At 39.2% G+C, this 14,392-nt stretch overlaps 2 protein-coding genes across 3 annotated transcripts; both read left to right on the top strand.

The window, feature by feature from the left end:
- The first annotated feature begins 1,199 nt into the window (after nt 1-1,199).
- Nucleotides 1,200-8,137, top strand: LOC103445760 (translation initiation factor IF-2, chloroplastic). The gene is made up of 12 exons (XM_029102755.2): nt 1,200-3,397; nt 3,543-3,575; nt 3,795-3,908; nt 4,098-4,247; nt 4,391-4,489; nt 4,578-4,640; nt 4,719-4,874; nt 4,991-5,056; nt 5,995-6,231; nt 6,509-6,784; nt 6,916-7,104; nt 7,632-8,137. Exons 1-12 carry the CDS (start codon nt 1,874-1,876, stop codon nt 7,797-7,799), a joined length of 3,075 nt encoding a protein of 1,024 aa, XP_028958588.1. The 5' UTR covers nt 1,200-1,873; the 3' UTR covers nt 7,800-8,137.
- A 491-nt stretch (nt 8,138-8,628) lies between these two features.
- LOC103401215 (kinesin-like protein KIN-14Q) lies at nt 8,629-14,124 on the top strand. Of its 2 annotated transcripts, none has more exons than XM_029102753.2 (16): nt 8,629-8,956; nt 9,034-9,108; nt 9,321-9,404; nt 9,506-9,909; nt 10,003-10,213; nt 10,292-10,368; nt 10,449-10,548; nt 10,654-10,752; nt 10,840-11,016; nt 11,117-11,402; nt 11,839-12,000; nt 12,104-12,319; nt 12,412-12,449; nt 12,586-12,749; nt 12,877-13,002; nt 13,082-14,124. In XM_029102753.2, the coding sequence occupies exons 1-16, from the start codon at nt 8,884-8,886 to the stop codon at nt 13,946-13,948; spliced, it is 3,159 nt and encodes a 1,052-aa protein (XP_028958586.1). In that variant the 5' UTR covers nt 8,629-8,883; the 3' UTR covers nt 13,949-14,124. The 2 variants fall into 2 exon arrangements, with proteins under 2 accessions (XP_028958586.1, XP_028958587.1); XM_029102754.2 differs by having other exon boundaries at nt 8,701-8,956; nt 9,512-9,909.
- The last annotated feature ends 268 nt before the right edge of the window (nt 14,125-14,392 follow it).

Below are 14,392 nucleotides of genomic sequence, written 5' to 3'. Positions count from 1 at the left end.
AATAATGAAAATGACTTGAAAATTTTGAATTTTAATGATAAGGACAAAATAAAGAGTAAAGTGAATAGTACCATGATTGACTTTTTAATGTAAAAATGTGATTTTTCATTAAAATGAACAGTACCGGATACTTTTCGTTAAAGTTCCCATTTTAATAACGAGCTTTTCTATTTAAAACTACCTCTCATTTAGAGCAAGTCCACCATCATCCTAATTTGCCCAACCAATTGAGTGATCGAATTCCCAAAAATCAACAAATCCTCTCCGCTCTAAAGCCCAATCAGTCGGGCTACAGTGAAAAGGAAGCAGGTCCTCCTGCTCAATCGGGCTACAAACGCTCAACCCACGTTATAATTTTTTGCACCAGGCGCATGCGCTTCACGCCCTCGTCAGTGCCAGTGGTCTGACAAAAATGCAGGAGGTGGAGCCCGCATCGCGGCAGTGGGAATTGCGGTGAATCTGGCCCGTTGGATTTCCCAAATCTGACGTCCTTGTTAATCCAGATTTTAAAATTTCCAAAAAAGAAAAATATGAAAACGACATGGTGTCCACGTGGCACAATATGTACTCTTGGATTGCAAAAAAAAAATATTATCCAACGGTATAAAAATTATAGATAAATTAAGAGAATATCAACAGTAGTGTGATCGAGACAGAATTCTAATTTCGAATAATAACACATGGTTAACAAATACCTGCTCCTTAATATTACTCTTTACTTATAAGAATCAATTTTTAGGTTTTTTAAAATAAAAAAAAAAGAACCAAAATCAAACCGAACAAGAAAAAAACTAAACTGAAAAAATAATTGAATTAAAAGAAAATAAAAGAAAATCGAAGCGAATCAAACCAGTAATTTTAGTATGGTTTTCGATTTAGACAAAAAATGAACCCAATGAAGCTAGCTAAACCCATGCCTTCGTTGAGTGGGCCACATATAACTAAAGTCAAATTGATTAATTACTTAACTCGTCATCTATAAAAGTTATGGCGAATTTTTTATTTACGAGTGAAAAAAAATATCACACAAATTATTTAGGTAAATACCTTGTACCGTGATAAACTTCAAAGTTAATTCAACAATTAATTCCTATTAATTTTTATTTTCGGAATTTCGTAATAATTGAAAATATTTAAGAATTGAGAATTTAATAAAAAAATTAAATGTTAATAAAAAGGGGGAAAGAAAAAGAGAAAAAAAAAGGAAGAAAGGAGAGCCACCGGTATTTAGTTGGTACTGAAATTTCAGCGGCTTAGAGGAAGGTGCCAAAATCCCAACAGACCCAACAGCGTCGTCTCTCGCACTGCCTTCGTTCCTCTTTGAGGCTTTGATATTATTATGCGTTTTACCGTCAAAAGGCAAAGTTGCAGGAAAACTACAAATATTATGGGAGAGAGAGGATGGAATTAGAAAACGTTGCCTTATCGCAAATGTATTTTGATAGGTAAAGAAGCAGCCACACATATACACAACCACAACCACAACCTCTCTCCGTCCTCACTCTCTTTCCCAACTTCCTGTTTACATACACACACCACCCTCCCTCTCTCTCTCTCCTCACTCTCTTTCTCTCTCAGCCCAATAAACCCAAGTGCTGGAATTTCAATCATTGTTCTTGGAGGGAGGTAAAGCTGCTATCTTTCTCTACCAAGTGTTGGATTTTTGATTTGGGGTTCCATTTTTTTTTTTTTTTGTGTTGGGAACCATACTTTTGTTGTTAGTTGTTGAATTGGAGTATTGGGTAGCACGAATTTTCTTTAAATTGTAGTAATTTCCATACAAGTTTACATTTTTGTGTGGGAATTGGAGAGAGTATAGAATATTAATGGGTGGTTGTGTTGCGGGGTCTCCAAGCTAGTTCTGGTAGGAAGCATGCAGGGAACAATGGCTTCTTTGGTTTCCCTGGTTAGTTGGGGAGGTCTTACAATTGCGGGTTCATCCGAAAGGTCACGCTTGCTTGTTAGGAAAGTTTCTTTGCCTAAGACAAGTTTCAAGGGTAGCAGGAGATGGCATTGTCTAAGGTTATCCGTGTGTAAATATTCGGTCACAACTACTGATTTTGTTGCCGAGCAAGGCAATGAGGTATCCCTTGATTCTAACGACTACGGAGGAACTAAAGTTGTTTCTGATGCCAGTGCTGATTTTGTACTTAAGCCCAGTCCGAAGCCAGTATTGAAGTCCTCAGGGGGTTCCAGTACTGAACCCCTTTTAGGTATTGATGCAGCTGACTGGGACCCCTCAAGAATTAGTGGGGATTCAGATGAAGAAAACGAAGAAGAGAGAAATACGGTGATTGAATCGCTTGGAGAGGTTTTGGAGAAGGCTGAAAAGTTAGAAACTGCAAGAGTGGGTGAACTGGGTACTAAGACGGATAGTGGCTCTGTAAATAAACGTGCACCATCTAATGCAAGTGTTAATTTGCGAAATACTAAACCAGTGGACACGGCGGCAACTAGTAAGTCTAAAACTTTGAAAAGTGTGTGGCGTAAAGGAGACACGGTCGCAACTGTGAAAAAGGTTGTAAAGGAATCACCTAAAGTTAGCAATACAATTCAGAATGAGGAGACAAAGAAGGGAGGAGAGGTAAAGGTAGAGTCTCAACCCCGTGCTCCTTTAAGAACCCCTCAGCCCCCCTTGAGACCTCAACCAACATTACAAGCAAAGCCTTCTACAGCTCCTCCACCCACAGTGAAGAAACCTGTTGTGTTGAAGGATGTGGGGGCAGCTCCGAAGTCGTCAGAGATTGATGAAGCTGATTCGTCCACAAAAACTAAAGAACGGAAGGGACCAATTTTGATTGACAAATTTGCTTCCAAAAAGGCAGTGGTCGATTCTGTGATTTCTCAAGCAGTTTTAGCTCCTTCAAAACCAGGAAAGGGCCCTTCCCCTGGAAAGGTCAAAGAAGGGTTTCGAAAGAAGGATGCACCTGGACCACGGAGGCGGAAAGTTGCTGAGGATATTCTGGACGAAGACACGTCAGAACTCAATGTCTCTATTCCTGGAGCAGCAAGGAAAGGGAGGAAGTGGAATAAAGCAAGCAGGAAGGCAGCGAGACTTCAGGCTGAGAAAGAGGCGGCTCCTGTTAAAGTCGAAATTCTAGAGGTCGGTGAAGATGGTATGTTGGTAGACGATTTGGCGTTCCATTTGGCAACAACTGAATCCGAAATTCTTGGATATCTGTACTCTATGGGAATTAAACCAGATGGGGTTCAAACTCTGGACAAAGATATGGTAAAGATGATTTGTAAAGAGTATGTCGTGGAAGTTATAGATGTTGATCCTGTGAAGGTGGAAGAAATGGCAAGAAAGAAGGAAATACTTGATGAAGATGACCTAGACAAACTACAAGACAGACCTCCCGTCCTCACTATAATGGGTCATGTGGATCATGGCAAGGTAAATGTCATTCATTTGTTTATATTTCCTAGTCTGTTTTTTTGCATCCTCGTTTCTTTTGTAGTTCCTGTTGTTTATTTTATTTATTCTGTAGTTTGTATTTATACTTCAGCATTTCTAATATTTTCTGTTGGTCACTTGGCAGACTACCCTGTTGGATCATATCCGGAAGAGCAAGGTAAACAGGGCTGCTATAATACTCTAATTCCTCCTTTCAGTTTATTTTGAAATGACCTTAGTGGTACATGATTTTGGATCTTCATTATTTTTGGTAAACTTATACACTTAATTCAGTTGTTTGGTAATAATATATTGAATGTCCACTTACAGTTTGGCATTGGTATTAAACTGTGGAGCTGTGTGAAATCGGTGCTAATAAACTGGTATATATTCACAGGTTGCTGCCTCAGAGGCTGGTGGAATTACACAAGGAATTGGGGCATATAAGGTGCTTGTACCAATTGATGGAAAGTTGCGATCATGTGTTTTCCTTGATACTCCTGGACATGAGGTACAATCAGTTCCCTGTTGTTAACACTTGGAAAACTCTCTCTCTCTCTCTTTGCACTTAAGCACCTTGTTTTATCTTTATTTTTCAGGATTCGGGTTATGTAACTTTCCTGCACTTTTATTTCCTTTAGATTTTTTTTTTTTAAAATTTTAATTTCCTTTAGGTGATCTATTATATCCATTCCTGTAGGCATTTGGTGCAATGAGAGCTCGTGGAACAAGGGTGACAGACATTGCTATCATTGTAGTGGCAGCTGATGATGGAATCCGCCCGCAAACAAAAGAGGCCATAGCTCATGCTAAAGCTGCTGGAGTGCCAATTGTAATTGCTATAAATAAGGTATGCCAAACACAGCGGTAGTTTTTTTTTTTTTTCCAACTTTTTATTTGAATAAAGAAAAAGGAAGAATTGATGTTTTGCTTGCATTTCACATGGAATCCCGAGTTGTTGAATCTCAATTTTATCTATTTTAATTGTACCAGATAGACAAGGATGGAGCTAATCCAGATCGAGTCATGCAAGAGCTTTCTTCTATCGGCCTAATGCCAGAGGACTGGGGTGGTGACATCCCAATGGTCCAGGTTGGTATTCATGCAGAGAAGTTGTGCTTGCATATTTCATTTATGTTTTAAACTCTTTCTGAGTGCTTTCCTGCATGGGTTTGAACAGATTAGTGCTCTTAAAGGGAAGAATATAGATGAGCTTTTGGAAACTGTTATGCTAGTTGCAGAGGTAAATTTGATGTCTATGGATGTTTACAAATTAGCTATTCTCCTTCTTGTATACTAACCATTTATATGATTGTTCTAGTTGCAAGATTTAAAGGCAAATCCTCATAGAAGTGCAAAAGGCTCAGTCATTGAGGCCGGTCTTCATAAATCTAAGGGACCTGTAGTTACACTTATAGTGCAAAATGGAACCCTCAAACAAGGGGACATAGTAGTTTGTGGAGGAGCATTCGGAAAGGTTGGTGGATAACAATTTTGAACATCTCTTTTACTTAGATCTAATCCACCTTTATGTAGCTCAAATGGCCACCCTTTTGACTAACATGAAGGACTCTTTGTAATCGCTATGGTCAGGTGCGTGCTTTGTTTGATGATGGTGGAAATCGTGTCGATGAAGCTGGACCCTCTATACCTGTTCAGGTTGTTCTTCATATTCTTCTTCTTGTACTTCTGATTTAATCTTCTTTAATTATTTTTCTGTTGTTTTAAGCAGTGGCTTAATTCAAAAGTAGATATTGAAATTTTGCAAGTTTGTTTGCAATTTAAGTGGATCAAGTAGACCCAAAATTCATCTTATGGGTTCTAATTGGAGAATTACAAGGTGACATATGTGAGATACTTAAGTGATGTGATGGTGAAATTTTGCAAGTTTGGTTGCAATTGAAGTGGTAACGGAAGATGTGACTCAGAACCGAGCGCAATGGCGTTCTAGGATTCATATAGCTGACCCCACTTAGTGGGAAAAGGCTTTGTTGTTGTTGGTTGCAATTGAAGTGGTAAACTAGTCAGCAACATTTTTGTAAGCACATTGAATTGTCAATTGTACCTGGGTTCCTTTCTAGTTTCTATTATAAAGACGCAATAGATAGGGCATTGGGTATTCCACTGTGACATCTTTTGGGTTATAATCTCACGTAAATCAATATGGCTCTTGACATGCAAGTGTTTGCATTGGTACATTTTCATTATTTGGGTTTTCTGTATGCTGTCACAGCAGTTATAATCTCGAGTTAATCAGTGTGGCTCTTGACATGCAAGTGTTTGTATTGGTACATGTTACTCCTCTGCTTGCCATTTTGCTGGCATTATAATTACTATCAGCAATTACATTTGACAAGATCAACGGCACAGCTGTCTCTAATCATTAATGTTTGTAACATAACAGTAAACAGGTTTGATTTGGTACAGATTTCTCTGATCTTTAATAACATTATTCTTTAAACGTTGCTTCCACATATTCCTGGAATTCTTCAAAGTATTTTTTATTTTCTATATCTCCTTAATGTTTTATTATGCCCCCTTTGTTGCATGATACTTGTTTCACTGCCCTGAATGACAATCACTTTGTCTTCTTGTAGGTTCTTGGATTAAATAATGTTCCTATTGCTGGTGATGAATTTGAAGTTGTCAGCTCCCTTGATATTGCACGTGAAAGGGCAGAGTTGCGTGCTGAGTCATTGCGAAATGAACGTATATCAGCTAAGGCTGGCGATGGCAGGGTTACTCTTTCTTCCTTAGCTTCTGCAGTCTCAGCAGGAAAGCTGTCTGGAATAGACTTGCACCAGCTAAATATTATTCTGAAGGTTGATCTTCAGGTATGCATATTCATCTAATTGTCATGAGTCAGTAATTCGTTTGGTAACTGGAGAGATTTTTCAGTGTACTGGGAGCACGGCCCGTTACACCAAGTGTTATAATTCAAATGGTTGGATACTTGAAAAATAAATTTCCAAACATTTGTATCATGACACTTGGTGTAGCATGCTGTGTTCCCGCTACATTGAAAAATTTATCTGGTAACTGGTCCTTTGATAATCAGTATTTATTTAAACTATACTGTAATTATACCATAAATTCCCCTATCATGTTTAGGGATCCATCGAGGCCGTCAGACAAGCTCTGCAGGTGCTTCCACAAGATAATGTCACCTTGAAATTTCTCTTGGAAACAACAGGCGATGTAAGCACCAGCGATATTGATCTTGCTGCTGCTAGCAAGGCAATAATTTTTGGATTCAATGTCAAAGTACCAGGATCTGTAAAAAGCTATGGAGATAATAAAGGGGTTGAGATTCGCCTATATAGAGTTATATATGAACTCATTGATGATGTAAGAAATGCAATGGAAGGACTCCTAGAGCCTGTTGAGGTATCAATAAACTCAAGCACCATATCTCTTTGGTTTTAATTTTATTGAAAGCACTGAATTTTAGGGGATTAATGTTGTTGGAAATTTCAGACTGAGATTTACATTTGACATTATTACTTGTGTATCGATAGGAACGAGTAACAATTGGATCAGCAGAAGTCCGGGCCATATTCAGCTCTGGTAGTGGTCGTGTTGCTGGATGCATGATAAATGAGGGAAAAGTTGTTAAAGGCTGTGGCGTGGAGGTCATTCGAAGGGGAAAAGTAGTACATGTTGGTCTTGTTGATTCATTGAAACGGGTCAAGGAAGTTGTGAAAGAGGTAATTTTTATAGCTTACTTTAATTGTTGGGTCATTTTGTCAAATTTATAGAAAATTGCAAAGAGGGGAGCGAGCAACCTACTGCATGGGAATTGTAAAATAGATATACTTAAAAGTCACAACCTAGTGCATGTTGCATACTTCCTGTCTTCTGGATCTGCGGCCAGCCTGGATTTCAAAGTACACAAGTAGCTGAATGATAGAACCTATAGCTTCAGTTGTGTTCGTTCTTCGTAGGTGTGTGTCTGCATTTCCATTGTGGCATAAAAGGTTTAGTTCATGATACTATATATTGTACAAGTTAGTGAATACACGAAAACTAATAATTAATTTTGATCAAAGTGCATAGTCGGTGTCAATCTTTAGCTTTGACAGAGGTTCTTTCTTGTTTTTACCATTTTGTTTTTGGCGTTTCTTTAAATTGGCTCAGTTTTTGTGGTGATCCCGCGTTCAGAACTCTTTTGGTACTTGGCACGTGCTTTAATGTCGTCTGTTGGTGATGAGCTATATTTTCTCCTCTTGGCTAGGTAAATGCTGGACTAGAGTGTGGAATTGGGGTGGAAGACTACGACGACTGGGAGGAGGGAGATAGCCTTGAGTTCTTCAACACAGTTCAAAAGAAGCGGACACTTGAGGAGGCTTCCGCTTCAATGGCAGCTGCAGTGGAAGGAACAGGAAGAAAGGTGCAAAATTGAAGAACCCTCTTTTGCGCATGTTTTGACGGAAGCAAAATACGATCACCCTCAGTCCAGCATGCCACTATGATCAGCGCCTCGACAGGTTTGCATCGGTCAATACCCGCACGTGTGTTTAATTTCGAGTGTGAGGTGCAAAGGATCTGATGCAAAGATGAATGTACCCTTGTGTTGTATGGTATTACACTGTATATAATTCATACAATGTAGACTTGATCTTGTTTTGTAAAGAGGGAAAGGGACATTCATCAAGTTCCTTGTAGTTCCAATTTGGGGAAGAAGGGCACTTGTAACACATAACATTAAAGTTCCAGAAAAAGTTACAAAATTCTTTTTGATGATCTGGCCTTGATGCATCATCTCATCTCACTTTGAAAATGTCATCTTGCACCCTTCCGTTATACAAAACTTCCATTGTAATGCGCCGTAATATTTTTGGAGTGCTGACAATACTATTTCAAACAACATAGATGACTAGAGTTGAAGAATATCTTGTACAATTCTTCCGCCATGTCAAATATATATTTGATGAGTAACATATGATGTTGGAAATGTGGGTTAGATCAGTTAATCAGGACAAAGTACTATTCTTTTGCACTCGAGTTTGAATATCTCTGACAATCGATGGGGAGCAATTTGAATAGTTTATATGGATATGATTCTAATTTCTTACATTATAAAAAGATCAAGCCAAAAATACAAAGAATCAAAGGATCCTAAAACAACTTAGGAAAAAACAAAGGGACTTGACAAAAGATTAAAGTGCCACGTGGGAGAAGCTACAGTACGGAAAAGCTATGATCACCTACGCTCGTTCCCCGGCCAAGACATTTCAAAATTCGAAAAAAGCCAACGGTCGTTTGACTCTCATTTGCCTCCGAAAAAGCGTAACGCAGAGAGAATGGACCAACGAGATTAACGCCTTTCTCTTCTTTCCTTCGGTGTTCGTTCAGATTCAAATTTCCCACTTACCTTTTTGGGGTTCGCCGATAAAGATTCATCATCGCCATCATCATAATCGTTGATTAATTCAATTCAAAACGACGGCGGTTTCAGCAGCAGAACATTCGGCATTTGTCAATTAATGGAGGAGCAGGACCAGTGCGACTCTCCTCGGAACAGCTCCACTGCCGCCACCAACAACTCTCCCTCTGACTGTAAGTCCGAGATTTCAGTTTCATGGGTGGTTGTATAATTACTTAATGTCGATTGCCCCTCTTTTGTGCTTTGGCAGACACTTGGCTTTGCTCGCAGTTGCAGCGCTTGACAATGGTGGATCCTGTTTATCATGATGCGGATGCAAATGAAGGTAATTTCATGAGAAAAGAACCAGACTTCTACTTCTTTTTTGGTTTCTCAGTATTCGATTTCGTGTTCTCTCTGAATCCCAATTGCGGGAATTGAATTATGAGTCGATTTGTGGATTTGGATCTGCTTTTAACTCTAATTCGGTCAAGAGCATGAATCCCGACTAGCACGTAGGATCGGTCAGGTGTAGTGATTTCGGTTTCTTGATTTCAGTCCGTGTAGATTGCTCTCGGGAAAATTGTGAAAGCTCAGAAGTCGTTAGTACGCCAAATTCAAGGGACCCAGTTTCAAATGATGGTAAATTGGAGTAGCCTTTCCTTTTTACTATCAGTAAATTTAGCCAGAATTCTTGGATTTGACTTCAGGGTTTTCTAGAATTTGATTTATGTTACTTTTAGTTCCAGGCCGTTCGATGATGGGTTTTTCGCTTACTTCTCCTGATTTGGTGATCTGTGCTGTGTCACCCGATTTACCCCAAACCAGCTATGAGGATTCCCCTGAGCTCATGGAAAGCAAGTTCCATCAGAAGATGGATTCTTCTATTGAGCTCTCTTTTGAGAATGGAATCGACGAGTCTCAAGTAACAGATACCCATAAGACTCCAACTGTGAAGTTCTCCACCACATTGTGCCAAACTTTTAAGGAAGATTTGTCACCTGAAGCTTCATTCGAGCTTCTTCCGCCTCCGACGCAAAATGACAAGTTAGAGGAGGCTTCCCTTCCTGATATGAGCAACAACGGAGGCTGCACTGATGATTTCCTGAGCAGTGATTCTCAAATGGCAGAATGTGGATCACCAAAGGTAAAGCTTCTTAAACGCTCTCACCTTCGATGTAGTTTAGCAGCAAAATAAATTAGGATATTTAGATCTTCTGTGCAAATCATTTCATTACAGGATACAGGTAATACCGACGGAGAAGGAGACTATCATAAGCTGCTAATATGTTATGAGAAACAGAAAAAGGAAATACAAGAGATGAGGAGTGCATTGGAGGAGTTGAAAAAGCAAAACTATTCCAAGAGTAAAGAATGCCAAGAAGCCTGCAATTCTTTAAAGGAACTCCAAAACGAACTCATGCGCAAGTCTATGCATGTTGGATCTTTGGGTATGGTAATATTATTCTGTGCCTCTTAACCGTTTGAACCATCTGCAAACATGGTACATTGATGCTTGCCCGTTGCAGCTTTCGCCATCGAGGGACAAGTGAAAGAGAAGAGCAGATGGTTTTCATCACTGAGAGATTTGACAAGAAAACTGAAGGTACGAAGCTGTTAAAAAACAAGATGCCTTTTGACTACACTAGATATGATTCCAGTGATTTAAAAAGTTTGACTCAACAGATCATGAAAATGGACCACATCAAGCTATCAGAGGAGGCGTTGGCATATAAGAAGTGCCTTGAAGATATGAATGAAATAAGGACTAGCATTCATTCCACTAGTAAGTTAGACGTGCCCATGCGTTCCAGGTGACGACATTTTTTAATTTCAAGATATGATATTTGTTTTGCTTTTTCTGACTCTGACTGTTTTACGTTTGCAATAGTAAATCAGCAAGTCAATTTGCATAATGATCTGAAGACTAAGTTTATTGAAGGGGCCAAAGAACGGAAAGAACTCTACAACAAGGTGCTAGAGTTGAAAGGTTAGGAGTTTGCTATATTTTAGTTGAAGAGGTCTAAAAGGGTATGAGACAGAGGGGATTTCTGACATTAATTTTTCTCGCTTGTAGGAAACATACGGGTCTTTTGCCGTTGCAGGCCTCTAAACACTGAGGAAGTTGCAGCAGGAGCTGCAATGGCTATTGATTTTGAATCTGCTAAAGATGGTGAGCTCAGTGTCAAATCGAATGGGGTCACCAGAAAGACCTTCAAGTTTGATGCTGTATTTGGTCCTCAAGCAGAACAAGGTATACAAACAATAATATACATGATTTTTGTTTGGTATATCTATAGAAGTACAAAAGCTCCATACAGTAAAATGTTTCCTTTTTTCTTTGTCCTATTTAGTTGATGTTTTTGAAGACACGGCTCCATTTGCAACATCGGTTTTAGATGGGTACAATGTGTGCATATTTGCATATGGGCAGACCGGAAGTGGTAAAACCTTTACAATGGAGGGGACAGAAGAAGCTCGAGGAGTCAATTTTAGGACTCTTCAGGAATTGTTTCGTATAATTAGAGAGCGAAAAAAGTTACATCGATATGATGTATCAGTTAGCGTTTTAGAAGTCTACAACGAGCAGATACGAGATTTACTAGTTTCAGGGAATCAGCCAGGAACAGCTGCCAAAAGGTAAGATCCTTACCCATCGTTCTTCTTTTTCATCCTTCCAATTTAATCTGGTGAAAGATCCTTAGACTATTGTATATTCCTTGATATGTGGTTTCTTCTAAATTCGTGTGTAGAAGGAAAGTCATTTATCATGATTAGACATGCTTTTATTTTTTCATAAAATTCCACCCATTTAGCTTGCATTTAAAATATCACCGTGCGGTTGATTTTCTACATCTTAAAGTGGGAAATCTTTCTATTTCCACTTCTTAAGATTCATTTTTTCTAATGTGATGATTCATTATGCATGTCAAGTTTTTATATTCATTTCTCCTCACACCCGTTGATACTTTCAGTTCAGTTCTCTTGATGTTCCATGTCTTCGAGTGCAAAGGATGGGACATTATGGGATCATTTCAAGATAATAGCATCTCACAGTATTGCGATAATTTTGTAGGCTAGAAATAAGACAAGTCGGTGAGGGGATACATCATGTTCCAGGTCTGGTTGAGGCACATGTAAACAACATGAGTGAAGTCTGGGAAGTTTTGCAAACTGGCAGTAATGCAAGGGCTGTTGGCTCAACCAATGCCAATGAGCATAGTAGCCGGTCACATTGGTCTGTATATCTTTGTTACAGTCAGTTAGTTCTAATTTGTGTCAAATAGGCTCTGGAACAAAGATCGATTGCTAAATGTTTGAGTGGTCCTCTCTAAATGCAGCATACACTGTGTAATGGTGAAGGGAGAGAATTTGTTGAATGGGGAATGCACAAGAAGTAAGCTCTGGTTGGTGGATCTAGCAGGGAGTGAGCGTGTAGCGAAGACAGAAGTGCAAGGAGAACGACTCAAGGAAACTCAAAACATAAATAGATCTCTGTCTTCCCTTGGTGATGTCATATCTGCACTTGCAACTAAAAGCTCACACATACCTTTCAGGTTAATGAATAGCTCTTTGTTTATATTGGCCAAGTTGCCACATTATGCATTCAGCTATTACTTTCTTTTACTAAATTATGTCTTCTGTGCAGGAACTCGAAGCTTACCCACTTGCTTCAAGACTCTTTAGGTACTTCATTTGGATCACAGAAGAATCGACAATTCTTATTCTGAGTTGTTTAATATTCCAAGTTCATATTTTTTTTATTCTCTGGTTTCTTGGATAAATTAAACGTAAAACTAATGAATATCATTCGTTGTTTCAGGAGGAGACTCGAAGACACTCATGTTTGTTCAGATAAGTCCTAATGAAAATGATGTGAGTGAGACACTCTGCTCACTGAACTTTGCAAGTAGAGTGCGAGGGATAGAGTTGGGTCCGGCAAAGAGGCAACTGGACACTTCTGAAGTTTTGAGATACAAACAGATGGTAATTCACTGTGCTTGACGTTACTGCAGATTCCAGATTTTGTTTAAAACCTTGACGTTTTGTCACCATTGTGATTGAATAATTCATCTATTAAATTTCTAACAATCTCGGATCTTTGGTATGCTAGTTTGAGAAAACAAAGCTAGACGTCAAGAGCAAAGATGTACAGATCAGGAAGATGGAGGAAACAGTTCATGGATTAGAATTGAAGATAAAAGAAAGAGACCTGAAGAATAAAAACCTGCAAGACAAGGTATTGTATACAAATGGTCCCTTTTTTCAGTTTATATACATAAAGTAAGTTTCAGGTACTAATGTAGTACATTTTTCAGGTAAAAGAATTGGAAGCACAACTTCTAATCGAGAGAAAGCTGGCACGTCAGCATGTTGACACAAAGATAGCCGAGCAGCACCATCAGCAAATCAAACATCAACAAGATGAGCAATCTATTGCACCCACAAGGTCACCGTTTGATAGCCGACCATTAGCAAGTCACAACATCCTTAGTGAAACAGGCAGTGTATTGGGAAAAGATCAAGTAAACCCTCTGCAGCCATTGATGGAGAAGACCAACAACAAACCCACAGCACCCCTTTTTCATACAACAGATGGTTTTATCAAGCATGTTGATGCTACAGAGAAAGAAAACAACCCTGAAATGGCTGAACAATTTCTTGTTCCAAAGAAAACCGGAAGAGCCTCCATTTGTCCAACATTTCAGCGGATTCCAGTAACTGCAGCTCCAAGGCGCAACTCCCTAATTCCACTCCCAAGTGTACCATTCCGTGTCCAATCCCCGCCACCTGCATTACCATTGGCACCCATAGCATGCCATGCTGATAAGAAAGTTGATCCAGATGTGCCTGAGACTGACTGCTTGCCGGAACAGACACCTTGTAGCAGTCCTAAAGTCATCAGAATTGGCGGCAAAAAGCTAAACAGCATAGTGAGAAGAAGCCTCCAAAAGAAAATCCAGATAAAGTCCCCAATGCCGCCACATATGAGAAAAGGCGTGAATGTAGGGATGGAGAAGGTTAGAGTCTCTATTGGAACCCGAGGGAGGATGGCGCACAGGGGGTTGCTAGGAAATGGTAGAAGAGCCGGAACTAAAGAAAGCCAGAAGCCTATTAGTCACAGGGAAAGGGAGAGGGGGTGGAATATAATTGGTACAGCAGCGAGAACTGCTACAAAAAGCTGATAACGATGAGTGTACTTAATTCAGTTATGGTGTGAGCATAGAGGTTATATCCTTGTAGCCTGCAGCATGGAGAGGGAGGGAGAGAGGTCACTTATTCTGGGTCGTGCTATTCATTTGTTTATTTACTAATGTACAGAAATGTTTGAGAATGTCAATGGTTTTTTGCTTTGTGGTAACACCTGATTAAGTACCAATTTGGCACGGCTGAAATTATAAAAAAAAAGCAGGTATGAGAAAAAATTGGGGTTTTTTTTAGTGTTTGGTAAACACACTAAAATCAGCTTTTTTCCACCGCCGAGGTGAAAAAAAGCCAACATCCTGAAGCCACAAGTCATAGCTTTGAAAAAATAGTTTTTTTTTTCAAAACATGCGAAGCTACAGTGCAATGTTAATGAAACTTTTTAAATTTCAATAACACCCTCCTTAGTTTTACAAAATGACAAT

Source organism: Malus domestica, chromosome 05 (assembly GCF_042453785.1).
Source record: "Malus domestica chromosome 05, GDT2T_hap1".
Classification (NCBI taxonomy): domain Eukaryota; kingdom Viridiplantae; phylum Streptophyta; class Magnoliopsida; order Rosales; family Rosaceae; genus Malus; species Malus domestica.
The sequence above is the reverse complement of the archived record's forward strand: the minus strand, read 5'-3'. Positions and strand labels throughout refer to the sequence as shown.

Bases quoted from the DNA above. Each gene is read 5' to 3' on its own strand.
- LOC103445760 (XM_029102755.2), top strand. From the start codon at position 1,874: ATGCAGGGAACAATGGCTTCTTTGGTTTCCCTGGTTAGTTGGGGAGGT. The intron at 3,398-3,542 runs GTAAATGTCATT...GTCACTTGGCAG, and splicing joins GTCATGTGGATCATGGCAAG to ACTACCCTGTTGGATCATAT. The intron at 6,785-6,915 runs GTATCAATAAAC...GTGTATCGATAG, and splicing joins GACTCCTAGAGCCTGTTGAG to GAACGAGTAACAATTGGATC.
- LOC103401215 (XM_029102753.2), top strand. From the start codon at position 8,884: ATGGAGGAGCAGGACCAGTGCGACTCTCCTCGGAACAGCTCCACTGCC. The intron at 9,910-10,002 runs GTAAAGCTTCTT...ATTTCATTACAG, and splicing joins CAGAATGTGGATCACCAAAG to GATACAGGTAATACCGACGG. The intron at 10,214-10,291 runs GTATGGTAATAT...TGCCCGTTGCAG, and splicing joins TATGCATGTTGGATCTTTGG to CTTTCGCCATCGAGGGACAA.